The sequence below is a fragment of the Mastigoproctus giganteus genome, chromosome 6 (genome assembly GCF_048544385.1).
Source record: "Mastigoproctus giganteus isolate SK-2022 chromosome 6, ASM4854438v1, whole genome shotgun sequence".
In the NCBI taxonomy this organism is placed as follows: Eukaryota; Metazoa; Arthropoda; class Arachnida; order Uropygi; family Thelyphonidae; genus Mastigoproctus; species Mastigoproctus giganteus.
In genome coordinates this window covers 207,442,753-207,458,623 of record NC_143580.1, presented here as the reverse complement: position 1 = coordinate 207,458,623, position 15,871 = coordinate 207,442,753, and the positions used below count along the sequence as shown (strand labels likewise).

General features: G+C 38.8%; 1 protein-coding gene and 1 long non-coding RNA gene across 3 annotated transcripts in view; one reads left to right on the top strand and one right to left on the bottom strand.

The window, feature by feature from the left end:
• LOC150084909 (uncharacterized) overlaps positions 1–15,871 on the top strand; it is a 116,695-nt gene that overhangs the window by 86,165 nt on the left and 14,659 nt on the right. The window lies entirely within an intron of this gene.
• LOC150084908 (leukocyte tyrosine kinase receptor-like) overlaps positions 9,817–15,871 on the bottom strand; it is a 236,984-nt gene continuing 230,929 nt past the window's right edge. For both annotated transcript variants that reach the window (XM_090376698.1, XM_090376700.1), the window contains 2 exons: positions 14,337–14,444; positions 9,817–11,212 (listed from right to left, as the gene is read on the bottom strand). In XM_090376698.1, coding sequence (XP_090232824.1) covers positions 10,421–11,212; positions 14,337–14,444 — 900 coding nt within the window. In that variant the 3' untranslated portion in view covers positions 9,817–10,420. The remainder of the gene's footprint in view (positions 11,213–14,336; positions 14,445–15,871) is intronic.

Genomic DNA, 15,871 nt, shown 5'->3' with positions numbered 1-15,871 from the left:
TGGGGGAGGCCAGCCAGAGTATGATGGGCAGCCTGGCTCACCTCCCCGTGGTTAGCGGCGGGAATCGTGGGGGGGCCCTGCGGCCAAGAAGCCAGAGACATAACAACAGAATAAAACACTATTAGTACTTCATAAACCAGATAATACACTTTTCTGGATTTGCAGTATGTAGGTCTGCATTCCATCACAGGTACATGCGGCGAAGATGGGGGAAACCACTGGTGGCGCCTTCCACAAAACCCTATGCCCTCCCCTCCTTCTCAGAACATAAGATTTTAAATGAAAATTGCAGAATTGAATTACATGGAATTTTATTTATGTATGTTTATTCTAGAAAACTGTATCTGTTATAGGCATTTTCTTAATGCACGCTGGTTTACATGATGAAATATATGCATGGCTAAATATCCGTTACAAACTTTTTTTTATTTTTATAGCTCTTTTATGGATATTTAATGCATTCACGATTTGTCATTTAGACACCGAAAGAAATCTGTTTTGAAAGTATATGAACATGGAAAACTTTCCTGAGCTTTCTCAAAGAATATCATATATATAAAGATACATAACGCTTCTTCTATAGCTCATTAAAACAGCTGCAGTAGTTTTCACAGATATTAAGAAATTGCAGTTTCCATTTTACGTTATTGACACCAAATATGTAAACATACGCTTCAGACACTCTCAATCAAAAGATTTTAAATGTAAGCTCGGTTTTAGCTCTTGTAAAAATCCTGGATTTTGTAATATTCTTATTAAGATCATTAAAACTTCATATAGATAAAGATATATTTATCGTGCATATAAATTCATTTCGACACTAAATCGTTCGAAAACTGATTCTACAGAATTTATCTTTGCACAATTTCTACATCACTTCAGAGTTTTGTTCAATTTTGATAGCATTAAATATTAATAAAATATGCGCGTGCAAAAACGTCTTGCTGCCACGCCTAGGATATTAGGAATGTATACATGAACATCTTGTTTATTCTTCAGTCACATTGTTTGAGTAGATGGGCAAGGTGGAGCTCAGGTTTAGTGAATTTTGTTACAAGACTGAATGTAGTTTGAAGTAAGTATAAATGCGTGGCAGATTTGGCATAATCACTACTTGTGATTTTATAGCCAGCTTCTCTCTTATCTACCTTTTCGGATTCGATATCAGAGGAAGTGTATTTCCTTTGAAACGACGAATAATGCTTCGAAATACAAGGTGTAGTGAATTTATTAACCGCAATTTACTTACTCCCATTTTCTGAATTTATTCCTTGAAGATAATAAAATTAGCATAAACAATGGTATGATTATATTATTTATGAATATAATCACTTGGAACCTTCGACTGTATTTTCTGAAGCCTGAAATTAATCCCCATGTATCTGAAAGCCATAAGTAATCCGCTTATCAAAAATAAAAATGAATTCACTATTAAAGCACACCATTCATCTCTCAGGAACAGTACATTTTTCATTTTACCGATGTATCTGTTTTCATTCTGTAGTGTTTTGATCAGTTTTGAGAATAATCTGAAAAGTTTTATTATTTTTACTCGTTTAAAATCTGTTCCATTTGCTTTCAAAGCTTTGTTCTTGCATTTTGGTTGCAAGTAATGGAACTTTGCCTTCCATTTATATTTCACTAAAATATTGTAATGCAGATGAATGGAATTCTGTATTTTAGATTCTCTATCCAATCAAAGGTCAGGGTTTACATGAATAAAACGTTATTTATTCATAGAAATTAATACAGTATTGGCCCATTTTTGGCCGTAATGACTTCTTCGATGCGTGTTGGAATACTGGTCGTATTGTGTTCCACTCTTCCTTTTTCACGGATTTTTGAAGTCCACTAACGAAGGTCTGCTCAGCCTTTAATCTGAGTTGAGGGGGGTGCTCTGTGCTGGCCGCTGCAGTGTGTCAGTATACTTTTAAAACCGGCGTACGTACGCAACTCTAGTTTTGTGAAATGGAGAGTATATCGTGTTGGTAAAAAATAAATTTTGTTACCGGTTCCCAAGCGTAACTTATATTCGCATAAATGTATTAAGTCTGGGCAAGCATGTTAACAGGCCGTTTTGCATATTGTGCAAATAACTCACAGAGGAACTCTACTCTTTAGCCTAACTACAGCCTCGACTGATGACTTTAGGAATTAGTGAAGATGACTAGAAATTCCTTCGATTGTCGATGGGAATCGAGCCCAGACATCTCCAAGTGACAAGTAGCGAAATCACTATATTATCACGGAAGTTAAGGGCAGCTTTTGCTTTGTGACCCTTCAGTCTGTTTTATTTGTTTATTATTTAATCAGGTAAAGAAAAGTTACATCCACCCCTTGACAGCAATCAAATGCTAGGAGTGTAAACACAATCATAAAAATTAAAACAATATCATATCAATATTGGGTAAAATAAAATATACAGAGATCAAGTCAATAATTAATTACAGAAGTTAACACAGATTAAGTTCGACATAATCCATTCAGCGTCTGTCCAAGAAGAGTGCAGGGATGCCGGCAAGATGCTGCAGGCTGTCCAGAACAGGACGCATATCATCCTCCAACACAGTAGCCACGTAAAGCGATGGTGTAATGAAAGATCTAAAATTGCAAGATTGTGTATGTATCAGCTAAAACTTTTGATCTGTAGGATTTGTCGACGCAAATCGTCTCAGGGCTGATATTTAGGTCGTTGAGAAGTCCAGTCATGTTTGCTGGGAACATATAGCTGAGCAAGATGATTTGGTTGAGAGCAGGTCTGATCAAATATGTTTGCCGGTTAGTTATTCTACTGTTCTTCGTGGGCAGGATGATAAGGCCATCGATGTCAGGAGCATCCAGTCTACCCGAAATGAGCTTGGAGAAGGTAATTATATTACGAGTGGTAATGATTTGCTTCCAAGGGGTCATAGAGATAGTAAGGGGATATCCTGCAGTCCTATTGAGGGATCGAAGAAGCCAATACTCAATCCCCAAGAACTTCCGCAGGTAGGTTGGAGGAGCAGAGGACCAGATTTCCGGTGCGTAGAGTGCCACCGGTACCACACAAGTTCGAAAAAACCTAGTTATTAGCTTCTTAATGCCGTAACCGACCAGTTCAACAGGAAACACAACCTTCCAGCTCTGATTCGTACCACGCAGCTTGCCAACTCTCTCGGAATTCCACGGCTTCCCACCTTAGTTGACGACCAACGCCTCCTAGCAACAGTAAAGATGATAACAGGCATAATGGCAACACCTTCATTCTGGGATACCTGTGGCTGGAGGATCCCCCTGCTGCCCTTAGGGCCAATCTCGAGCTCTACTCGCATTCAGCACGACTCCATCTCTTGGACAGGTTCCTTCCTCAGCAGATGCTCAAGCAAACCCAGGCACTGGACGCCGACCTGAACAAGTTCGCTGCTGACCGGATTTACCGGAAAAAAATTATGACGAGTAGGACTAATCAACAATGACTGATGTATACCTTGCATCTGTTCCTGTCTGATTGAGCTCATGCTCTTATCTCGATGTTAAGCCAGCTCAATCAGATTTAACTCTCGTAAGGAGTTCTCTCCTTTGTATTATGATATGTTTTCTTCGTAAAATTACCTTTTTGTAAATAATTGTTCAATTTTCCCGGAGGTTTGGGAAACTGTAAGCCCCTGGCTTTATGGCCGTGAAGGGTAATAAAGATTTTCTCTCTCTCTCTCTCTCTCTCTCTGTCTCTCTGTCTGTCTGTCTGTGGAGCAGACCAAAGGGCTGCGCAGAATTTTTCTTGCTTCCTTGAGGTGCTCCAGAAAAGACAGGTTCGAATCCCAGACTAAACCTTGTGAGAATTTACAAGTTTAATTTGATGCCCATTTGTATAGAAGTGCATTGGATTTATTTTTCTCTTTGTAAACGTCATCCGGGCAGATTTTTCGGCATTTAGCTCAAGACCATTGTATTGAAGAAAGGTGCTTATCTGAGAGTTTTGTTGCAGCTCTTTGGACAGAGAGCGCTTTCTCCAGAGGTTCCAAATTTGCTAGCAGAGGTTCCAAAGCCGCTGCAGACAAAACGCCACTCTGTGGAACCCCTCTAAAGACAGTAAAGGATCGTAAGAGACCATTATTCTCAACAAGGAGCCGTCTTTCCTGCAAAATATTTTTTGAGTACAGTGGTTATCGGCGATCCTGAAGTAGTTCTCAGGATGTGAAGTAAAGGTGTGATGGAAATGCTATCATTTGAAAAATTATCGAGCTGCGTTCGAGAATTCAAAGCTTCCTCTTTATGTGAAATAGCGTTTGAAGGAGATAGGTGGTAGTAGATCTCACAGGGACAACGTTGCGAAGGTTGACATGGTCTATGATGAAAACAGTGCTCAATAAGTTGCGCTAGGATTGCCTTTTCAAAAACTTTAAGGAGCGAAGAGTCCACTGAGATCGGACGAAAATCCTTCGCAGGTTTTGACTCCGAATTCTTCGGAATGGGTATGACGCAGTAGTGTGTCTAAATTTGAGGCACCGAAGATGTTCGCAAAATTTTATTAAAGATATGTAAAAGAACATCCACAATGAAGACAGATATTTTAATGATGAACAAAGTAAATCTATCGGGCCCGACGGTAACTTTGTACGATAACTCGTTTATTACTTTCAACAGACTTTCCTTTGTGATATTAAGTGTAGACAGAGGAGTCAAATCACGTAAGGGGATGGAGAAGGGATGACTAGATTCTTTCTTTACGCAACTCTTACCTAAAGTACTGTCTGCCCATTCTATGAAGACTCTCTCATCCATCTGAATATTCTTGCAGTGCTTTCTTTGCAAATGGCCGCTTCGAGCATACTATTCTGTTAGCTATACAGGGTGTCTCAAAAATATTGGTACAAATGTTTAGGGGAGGTAGGTAACATCTAAAGGAATGTGAATCGCATAGGAACCCATAACCGGAAACGTCACGGGAAAGTAGTAGCAGAGGCACAAGACAGTAATTAGCAGTAAACATTTATTTGACATAATATCAACAATGGAGTATGAGACGGATGCATTTCATGATGTTACAACAGATGCTCGAAGGTTACACCATGAGACGCGATGCATGCGGGGAGCCTCCGTAGCCAGGTGGGAAGAAGCAGCAGTGCGTAGCACACGCTTCTTGATTAGACCGGGGTTCGAGCCCGTCACCACCAAATACGGAGGATGCGGAAAGATCAAGGGAATGACCACCGCATATTCCCGGAGCAATATGGCCTTAGTTGCTAATGCTCCTAAAAACCAAATAACATAACATAGCATAGCGATGCATGCGTGACACCAACGCATCATGGATTGGCGGACACGGTCGAACACACCTGGAGTTTCTTTGACAGTAGCAGCAGCGCAGACGAGTCTCGCCACGAGATCCATTTCCGTCTCCACAGGCGATTCATACACGATAGATTTGAGGGCCCGCCACAGAAAGAAATCAAGGCTCGATAAATCAGGTGAGCGTGGGGGCCAGGCAACGGTCCACCACGGCCAATCCATCGACGCCCAACACGCCTGTTCAAATGGTCACGAACACACCTTCCATAATGGGCAGGCGCCCCGTCATGTTGAAACCAAATGTTGCGTCTCATATTTGCTGGAACATCGTCAAGTAACCTTGGTAGAACTTGTTCAAAAAAGATCCGATATTTAGCGGAGTTTATGCGGGATGGTAACAGGTATGGGCCGACTAAGCAGTCACCGACCATACCTACCCACACATTTATTGCGAAGCGATGTTGTGCCGCATGGGGGCGCACATCGTGTGGGTTTTCGTGAGCCCACACATGAGCATTGTGCTGATTGAATAAGCCTTCCCGAGTGAAATAAGTCTCATCCGTGACCAAAACATAGGTTGGAAAATTCAAGTCTTGAATACTTTCTTGGAGAAACCACTGCGCAAAAGCCACACGTGCAGGATTATCTTGGGGGGAGCAATAACTGAATCCTTTGGAGATGAAAGGGGTGTAAAAATCGTCGAGCCGAACACGCTGTACACTGCAACAAGACACTCCTAAGGCAGAGGCAACGGCACATGTGCTGGTAGTAGGATTATTCTGGACGGTATTCAACACACTTTCTTCCATGGCAGGAGTTCGCGTCGAACGTGGTCTGCCCGCACTACTCCTGTTACCTCTAAATGACCCATAATCGCACAAATTTTGATGCGGAAAAAAACGGTGGTCCGGTACATGTCTGCCTAGGAAGTGTTCTCCATAAATTCTTTGAGCGGCTCGTCCATTGCCCTCTGCTAATCCATACACTAGGTGCATGTCTGCCAGTTCGTATATCGATGCATGCTCTTCGTACGGCGACTACTGCTTGAATGAGTGAACCAGAAATTTTCCCTCTCGCGAACTGATGAACAGCGCCTTGTACCGACTTACGGTGACGTTTCCGGTTATGGGTTCCTATGCGATTCACATTCCTTTAGATGTTACCTACTTCCCCTAAACGTTTGTACCAATATTTTTGAGACACCCTGTATATTATATCTGTAGTTGGCTTGTCGTTTTTTGCTTCAGAAAAGATGCACGTTTCTTTTTAAAGTTAATAAAATTGTGCATGGTTCCAGAACTCTTCCATTTCTTGAATGCACGCTGCTTATCTAGAAAGGTGGGCTTCAGGTCTCTTGAGAACCATGGTTTTGTCCATTTAGAGATTCTGATGGTTTTTGCAGCTCCTTGAATAGTCACTGCTGTCAGGTGGGAAGCAAGGCCATTAGCGTGTTCATCGATCGGCAGGGTGGAAAAAGCATCCCAGTTGTTTAAGGTGAGAAAACTCATAATGACATCTTGCTTGATGAAATTAACTGGAAAAATAGTTTTGATTAGGACTTCATCCTTAGGACGCATCGACTGGAACGTAACGGCAAATGTTAGTGGTTTGTGGTCTGAATTAAAGGCAAAGGTCGGGATTGTGGGCGACAAATCTGCAGTACGATGAAATACTAGGTCTAACGCCTGGTTGCCCCTTGTAGGCTGTGATTCAAGGAAATCCAGCCCAAAATTTTCGATGGAGGTAATGAAGTCTCGTATAGTTTCAGAGTGTCTTGGGGGTGGGCATATTGAAGTCCTCTTTGAGAAAGGTTGGTTTATCAGGGGTAAGATGGGTCGCGAGCCATCACTAAAATTCATCCCTGAGTCTTGTGTATGATCAGGTGGAAGATAAATTTGACAAATTTGGATTAGGTGGTTTCCACGTGTAACATTGGCACAAGCTTCAAAGCGTTCTGTACTGCTACTCTTTAGGCAGGAAAGTGAAAAATTACGATTGTAAATAAATAATCATAACTTCTCTTCTTCCCGCATGATAAAATGAGGTTCTCAACAGGGTGTCGAGCTGTTTATTGGAAGACATCCAGGTTTCTGTAAGGCGAATAATCCCAAATTTCTCGAAGAACAAGAGTGATTGCAGGGATTGATTATTGCAGATGCTCCTGACGTTTTGAGTAAAAATTGAGCAGAGCCTGTCAGATCTAATGTCTTCCGATCCCTTTAGTTGCTAGCGATCATGTCTGGGGACAGACACACGGAATTTGTGTTTACAAAGTTTAACTGGCAATTTAACCTTTTTACAAGGCCATCTGTTTGAAAATACAGTACAATACCAGGACAACTCGTTGCACAGGCAAGTTTACTCTGCTGCGAAAATTAAGAACATTATTGAAATTTAAATCCTTATGGCGCAAAAGCAAATGACAGAACAAGGTAATGCTGAAAATATCTTATACATTTTCTGAGACCATATAGTTTTAGCTGTATTATAACGTTGAATTTCTCTTTTTTAGTGCTATCTCTTCTTTAGTAAACTTTCCATATTAAATTACAGCTATGCAGCTGGTCATACACTGCTTGAGTTGGTGACCAGTTTGACATTATTTAAGGACAGCTGAGAGAGATTGAAAATGCCCAGTGTGGGTATAATCCGGCACCAGCGCAGAGCATTTTTGCGCTGGTGCCCGATTATAAAACAAAAAAACCGGATTATTTTATTTTATTTATGTATTTTTAATTCATTTTATTTTTATAATTTTTTTTTGTTGCTGATTTAGACATTCAATACGTGTCACTCGCATTTTTCTGCGGTTCGCGCTTAGTTGTGGCCGGCCTCCTTTTGGCGTAGGCGGGTATCAGGATGCATCTCCCTGGTGCTTGTTGCTTTCTGGAAGAAAAGTAGCTAGAAACAACATAACATGCACAGCACAAACATTACACACATTTCTGGCCTCTCTGCAGAGTTTCTTTATCATCACAGTGTAACACGGCGGAATTGAACTAGCATTTGGGAGCCGCCTTACATAAGATATTATACATGTCTGCATTCCCCAAATATTAACAAGCAGCTACTATAAAATGTCTTAAATCATTGTGACTCACCTGTTTTTACTGTCATATACAGTATATCAAATTTTTGTCACACACTTGCAGTTGACTCAGATTTTTGCTACATTAACTAAGTGCTGCTGTTGTTGCTGCCGCTCCTGTGTGCTTTAAATAGAACTTATTCACGCTTAGTTTATGACTTGCCTCATTAGTTATGTCTAATGTAATTTAAATTAATATAAAACTATCTTCCTTCCTTATTGTAACCTTAGTTTATTATAATTTTCTTTTTATTGCCATGTATCTCTCCTTATTCAGGATATATAAATTTGGCAAGAATAAAGTATGAGGCAAATCGGAAAGTATGGTGTGCTTTAATCAGTGTTCTATATAAAACACTAGATATGCACATACAAGAAGTGAGAGGAATTATCCTTTTCTTACGGGCTAAAGCCAAGAAACCAATCGATATCCATAGAGAAATTATTGTAAGTGAAACCATTGATCTTTTGATCGCTTTCACAGAATACAGCTGCACTAATACCTAAACATAATCGAATTTTGCAGGCACCGAGCAATGCCACAAGAAAAGAAACGTGAACTCCTTGATAATTTAAAATCATCTTGTATTGGCATGCACGATGATTACATTATTATAATGTATCGTGATAGAAACTGACTGATGTAAAATGAAAGTATTGTAATATATAACTACTCTAATTAGCCTACTGGCTGTTCTGAGAATCGAGATTGACTAAACTGAAATTAATAATGTATGACCATACACTGCAGTAGATTGTATGAAACACTACATTTCCTCACCTTTAAAGCAACATCTTGCTGGAAAAAAATTTCCTCATTAAGTAATGAGGTTAATCAGCAGTGCCGAAATAGTTTGCTGGTGTCGTTGATGTATTATTACAGCAAGGTTTTGAAAAACGTTAAACTTTGGTATATGCCTTTGAATATATCGCTAACTTTTGAAAATAGAACACAGAAATCTTACTTTCCGATTTGCTCTCTCGCTTAACTCCAATATTTGCAGTATGTACTGATCTTCAACAAACACAACATTCAAAACTAAAACAAAATAATGTGTAGATACTTTCAGAATAATGTAGTTGCAAGGATTTATCATCTTTTAATATCGTATAGTTTTCCTATCTGAGCTGATAGACATACCGATACACGTGTTTGATATCCCAACTTTTGAAAATAGAACATTGTAGACTTTAAAACTATAGGTTTTGTTTCGCCTTCTTTATAATGTTCAAGCGGGGGTTAAAACGCTTTGTTAACAAAGAATAAAAGAACTTGAAATTTGCTTAATTTTCGTTTTTCTCAGCATTATATGAAACCTGTTGAATGGGTCGGTGGTAAGAATTCGTAAATGATGTAGTTTAAGCTTGAAGTGTTTTGCTTCTCATTATGGAAAAGTAAAAATACCAGCGTACAGAAATAAACATGGCACTTTATTGTCTTCCTTTTCTTCATAAATAAATAAATACAGCGGCGTTGCACAACCAGACTTTTCAAACATTACAAAATATTCAACAATTTTTGTTAAAACTGTGTATAATTAACCGATTTCTGACACCACAAACATAGATACCTGCCCTACTGGAAAATATTCAGGGCAAGACCAACTATCTATATAAATGTAGCCATCGTAATAAACATTGACTCTGTGAATCAAGTTATGTTAATTGGTTGTCTACTCTCTGCCGTTCTTTCACGTTGACATCTGAAGATTGGCACAACAATGTAATTATAAACAATACTCACTCATTCTTTATAGCAAAATTCGCGGCCATAAGCAAAATTCCTCTTTCTCAGTCTCTATAAAGAATTACACTTGATTCATTAGCAGCAATAGTGCGAGAATTTTCTTCCCAAATAATGGGATTTTTCGCTCTGTCTTACAACACACCCACGCCACCGTTTCTTTTTCATGGTGATTTATAAGCTTGTGCTGCCAAAACTAATAAATAAATAAATAAAATAAATATTAAAAAAACGTTTCTTTTGGTCCGAAATCTGTCGAAGTCGATAAATCGTATTGATTGAGCAAGATCCACCTTTAGAGAAACTTCATTCACCTTAATTTAAGTTTCTCTGTCGCATGCATCTACAGTCTGAGAGATGGTCCGAATTCCTTTTCCATAGCTCTGAATCACTGGAGTATGATTAGGAAGACAGCCGTCCGCCTGTCCCGCACCCTTTCCATCTTTGTGAGTTTTTCCCACATTAACGTATGAGACTGGATTTATTCCGGGTTGACGACTTAGTGCGCCCACATCTAAAGATAAATTGGAGTGGTAGCCCACAGGTGTCTTAACTTTGGTGTCCATTGAAGTTCCTGACGTTTTCATACTTTGACTCACAGTAGGCGCTAAGGGAAGGGCATCAAGCGATCGGAGACTAGATACTCTTTCTATTGGTTGTTTGGGATCTGGCCACCCATTCTGGTTCCAAGTTTGATAAGGAGTAACTTTCGCGCTTCTGTGGATTCCTGTTTTAGGCAATTCTTCATTTGTCGGCATAAGTCCATCCTGCGTTGGAAGTCGTGTATATCCCGCTGGTTGTTTCCTACCAAAAGGCTGTGGGATGGTTGGATAACTGGATGCTTCCATTCTGCTCTTTGGGAATGTTGTGGAATTACGATCATTTGTAGTAGGGAGGGCAAAGCTGGTTTCCCATGTAGGGATGCCCGTAGGTCCATTTCTAGGAGGAATCGGAGGGTTCTCTTCCAATTCTAGAAGTCGATCCAGAGATTCCATGCTGGAATTTGACTGCAATTCAGTCTTTTCTGTGCTTAGACTGTAGTTGGAGGAAGGCATGGGAATTAAGTAATCCTCTGAAGTAGGAGATTGTAGTTCTCGTTCTGGACGAAGGACCTAAATAAAAATTGTCACATCTATCAGACATATAGCTGTGAATAGTTCTACAAAATATAGAAAGAATTTCTGTTAAGCAATTTAAAGCACATCCACCGAAATTCAACAACAATGAAGGGATGGCAGTAACCATTGTGAATGTGGATTTTTGTTGGAATATTAAGCACTTCTAATAACTGGAACTTGTCATTTTTAAGCATAATTGCCAGAAAAGAAACATTTTTTTTCCTCTCTACCGAACAACTGAATGTTGGGAACTCATAGGTAGTATGTAAAAAGTAAACTCGGGAATTTTTGTTGCCACTTTTTCATTCAGTGATACTGGTGAAGCATAAGTTTTATTGGGGGCAGTCAGTAAGGTGGTTGATGGTATTGCAACGAGACCAGAATAATTCATCTAGATAAAGCATTTTGATGGTCTGAATTTCTATCCATTAATAAATCCAACTATTACTGTTACTTAAGCGATTACCACTCCCTGGGCGTTATCTTCAAGACAATTTCTGACGGAAAAATGGATCCTTCGAATGAAGCATCCTCTGTACCTACCTGATTTGGCTCAAAACTTCGTCAGCTCCCCATCTCAAAAGCCAGTACTCCAGGCCAGGGCAGACCTTAATAACACTTTCCAGGGCTGAAGTTCAGAACCATGACACGTACAAAGGGACAGGAAAAAAGAATTTGTTAAAGTACTATTTCGTTAGACTGGGGTTTCTGATGTCAGGGAGCCCTTGTCCGGTAATCAAAAAACCTATAGAAGTTCCTCGCCTGATCGACGGGATTCGAACCCGGGCATCTTCCATCCGGTGTGGGAATACGTGATTATAATTACTGTTACCCGTGAATACATTCAGTCTGAATGAACAAATAAGTAAACAAAAGGAGAGAATTAGGTAAATAATTTGTATTTATGTCAGAGTATTTAAATTGCTTGTATTCATATGCCTGTTTCCTCAGAAGACGAAAAAATAAATACTTTCCGCGAGTAGTATTTAATAGTTGTATTAGCCTTCTAGTGCAAGGAACCCACAGGCTTTCACTTTATTATTCAAATAATAATAATAGATAGGATAAAAATATATATTCAGCCGACTTTTGAATTTTTCCCAAGCTGTCAGTCTCAAACTACCCACGGAGATAACTTATTCCAATAATCCACAAATTTTTGACTAAAAGAAAACTTACTACTTACAATCCTGTCTAAATCTCTTTCCCTGTGATTTGAATTTATGATCCCTATTTCTATAATCATTCATCGTTGAAAATATTGCCTTCATTTTATTTTACTATCCTCTCAGCCTTAGGCAAATCTCAATCAGTTGCCAAACGCGGTAGCCTACATATTTGTAATCTTTCCGGGTGTACTTTTGCAGATCTCAAAGACCAAACATGGGTGCAGTCTTTGGCCCCTTTCAAAAAAGTTCGATGTCTTTTTCGATGTTCGGGCTCCATATTCTAAGTGCGAACGTACAATTACCTAATACAATGGGATTATAACCTATCTCTACAGGTACATTTTCAATAAATTATTGATAGGAACCTAGACCGCTCGGAGAAATTATTATCCCCCGTATAAAATTTTAATTTAACTCCCCAATTCCATTTTACTTCTGTTTTAAATTCAACCCCACGAAGGGCATGAGTTATTCTGGGATTGCTATTTCCTAAGTGTAAGCCAGAGGTTCCAAAACTTTCTCGGTTCACTGCGCCATTAGTGTCCGAGTAATTTTTTCAAGATACCCCTAGGCCAAAAGAAATACCTAACAGTGGTTTTCGACTTTTTAATATATACCTATATAATAATTTTATTCTTTATATAGAGGTACTAAATAAAGATCAATTATAGATCACCAAAAAATTAAAGAGATACGGTACAATGGATACTGTACACCTTTTTGTAATGAAATAAATGTATAAATTAAAAAAAAATAATAATAATAACTTTAAGTAACTTGAATCGAAATTACACGGCACCCCAAGAATGTTGTTGTGTAACCCCATGTATTTTGCTGCATTAAAACACTCTCCCAATCTCACATTTGCAAAATTTTAACATCACACCTTCTGTTCCTTCTTCGATGTCATTTATTAACTGGTTCTGGGATCGCAAAAAACGGTGGTTTTCAGAACCTATTTAGACCGCACTTCTAATCTTAGAAGGCCCATATGAAGAGATATTAATCACAACCTATCTCTGTCAACAGTCATCCTGCGACCCATCTCGGAATCTTACCCGTGATCTCACGTTCCAGCATATACAGTAACATCTCACGCGGGAATGGATCAAGTTTCTCCATATTTACTTCCAGCTCATGGGTACCTTGTCAAAATATGAAGCCAGGTTAGTTGAGCATTATTTTCCCTAAACTAAACCGTACTGTGTACCCTTTAGAATTCCATTTCTATCTAAATGATCCTGAAATGTACTCTTTATCCACGATTTTCTCCACCACTGAATGCACCGACCTGTCTGTAGTTACCGCCTTCACTCTTAAAACCGCCTTTACATATTGGCAATACGTTGACACTTTTCGAATCCAAAGGAATCGCTCCAACGATGTCCTCATAATACCTTAATAATTTAATGCATTCTCATCATCGTCTTCAAAATTACTGTGTATATTCGATCAACTCCAACAGCAGTACTTGCCTCTAGGCTCGAAAGATTTTATAATAACAAGAGCCATATAGAATCCTCGCTGGAGACAGAATAACTTGGCTACAGCGTGAAAGTAAAAGAGAAAAAAATTCCTCTCATATTGAATGGATTTGGACCCAGGACTTTTACCACCCTATGTATAACAGCAGCGATTGTAATCACTGCGTTACATGCGAGGGTCCTGGTAAGTAGCAAAATATTAGACAAGCTTATTAATGTTACAAGGGAAATCGCATGAACACTATGACAGGACCAAGAAATATAAACGACTTAGATCGGGAAACGTCTTTTAAGGGAATTTTCCTATGTGAATATAGATAATTTTCCTATGTGAATATAGATAGATTTGATGATTACTGCAATTAATAATTACATGATTGCATAATAATGATTAATGTAGTTGTTGAATAATATTAATTTCATTTTTGGTTATAACTATTTGGCGAAATGTTGAAATACTCCTACCTGAAGGCAATTGTTTTCTGAGTCTGGAGGTCTCATGACGGTAGCATCACGTTCCATTGATGGTGGGCGGTGAAACACTGGCATCGGTACACTGATCACATCGGGGTCCTGAGAAAACATGGAAAGTACAAGTTTTAAAAACCTAAAATCTGCTATAAAATTACAATTTTATGGCACACCTTAAAAAGTAAAGTAAAATAAACAGGAGTATTTTTGCTGGCAAAGTTTTCTAAAGTGAGTATACTCTTCTAGTTTCTATAATTTCTGCTAAGTCATCACATGGGCAAGACATCTCATCTACAGTGATTTTAACTGCACTTTTCACGGCCCTTAAATGGTTTTTTTATATTGGATTAATCAGGTATTAATTAAAGACCTGCTTTCGGATGAGACACAGTTGACGAATTTTCGTCAGATCAGAAATAAAGCAGACGTAATCTATTGATCAAACCTCATACATTCTCAGAGTTCTCAAGAATATATTCTAGTGCATCAAAGGCTTATTTAAAGATTAATGTGGACTACAAAATGGAAGAAAGTGGCCATAAAATCGATCTCATGACACAAGCGACAACTAACTGAAGGACGAAGAGGACTGTTACAGGGAACTCATCAATGAATCTGTGGAGTTAGTTTTGCTGACGTCAAAGCATTTCGCCACTCCTAGGAAAGAAGAGTTTTTCAATGGTAACCATGAGCTTTTGTAAACATCTAAACGAAAGCGGCAATTATTTCGGCAATGATGCTTTGCGGGGGTGGGCAAGTTTGCTGGACCGTTATATTAATAAATTAAGATGCATCTTAATGTCGCAAATAAGGAGGGTTGTTTTGGGTATTGATGCAGAGTAGAAATGATACTTTTATAACTATCTAATAAGTTATGTTCGATGTATGTAGGAGCCACCCACCTAGATGACTTCTGTACAGGGGTGTTTGTTTAATAAACTGATAAAAAGAATAATAATAAAAGTAAGTTCGTCATCAGAATTTTAAGACGATGCGGCCGTTGGCAATATTGCTTTATCAACACCAGGCTACAAACATAGTACACGGACGAAAATTAGGTGCTGCGTCTTTGACAATACAGTCAGTGGCTGCTCTATTTTTATTGGTGGGATCGCAAAAAAATTTAGAGTTACGTTGTAGGCCTATGAAACATCATTAATCTTGACTGTATATATTATTTATTCTCTATATAAGGATACGATATGTAATTACCATAAATATTCCCAAAGGTAATTTTAATATAATCCATTCACCATGAAATGTCAACTTGCCCTTAGGTTTCTCTATATTTTGTTGTTTACCACCTAGGTTGCCACCATGCTTCACAAAACAAAATCCATCACACTGATGTAGGCCTGATTATTTCACTTTCGGTATTTGTTCATATCTCATTTTATTGAACTTATTTTTCAATTTAAAAAATCTGCTTCTTTCAGCTGAGTTCAGGTATTCTCTTTCTTGTGACTCTTTGGAAATTCTCTGGATATTACGGCCATTATGAACAAAACTTTCAAAGAAATCCACAGACA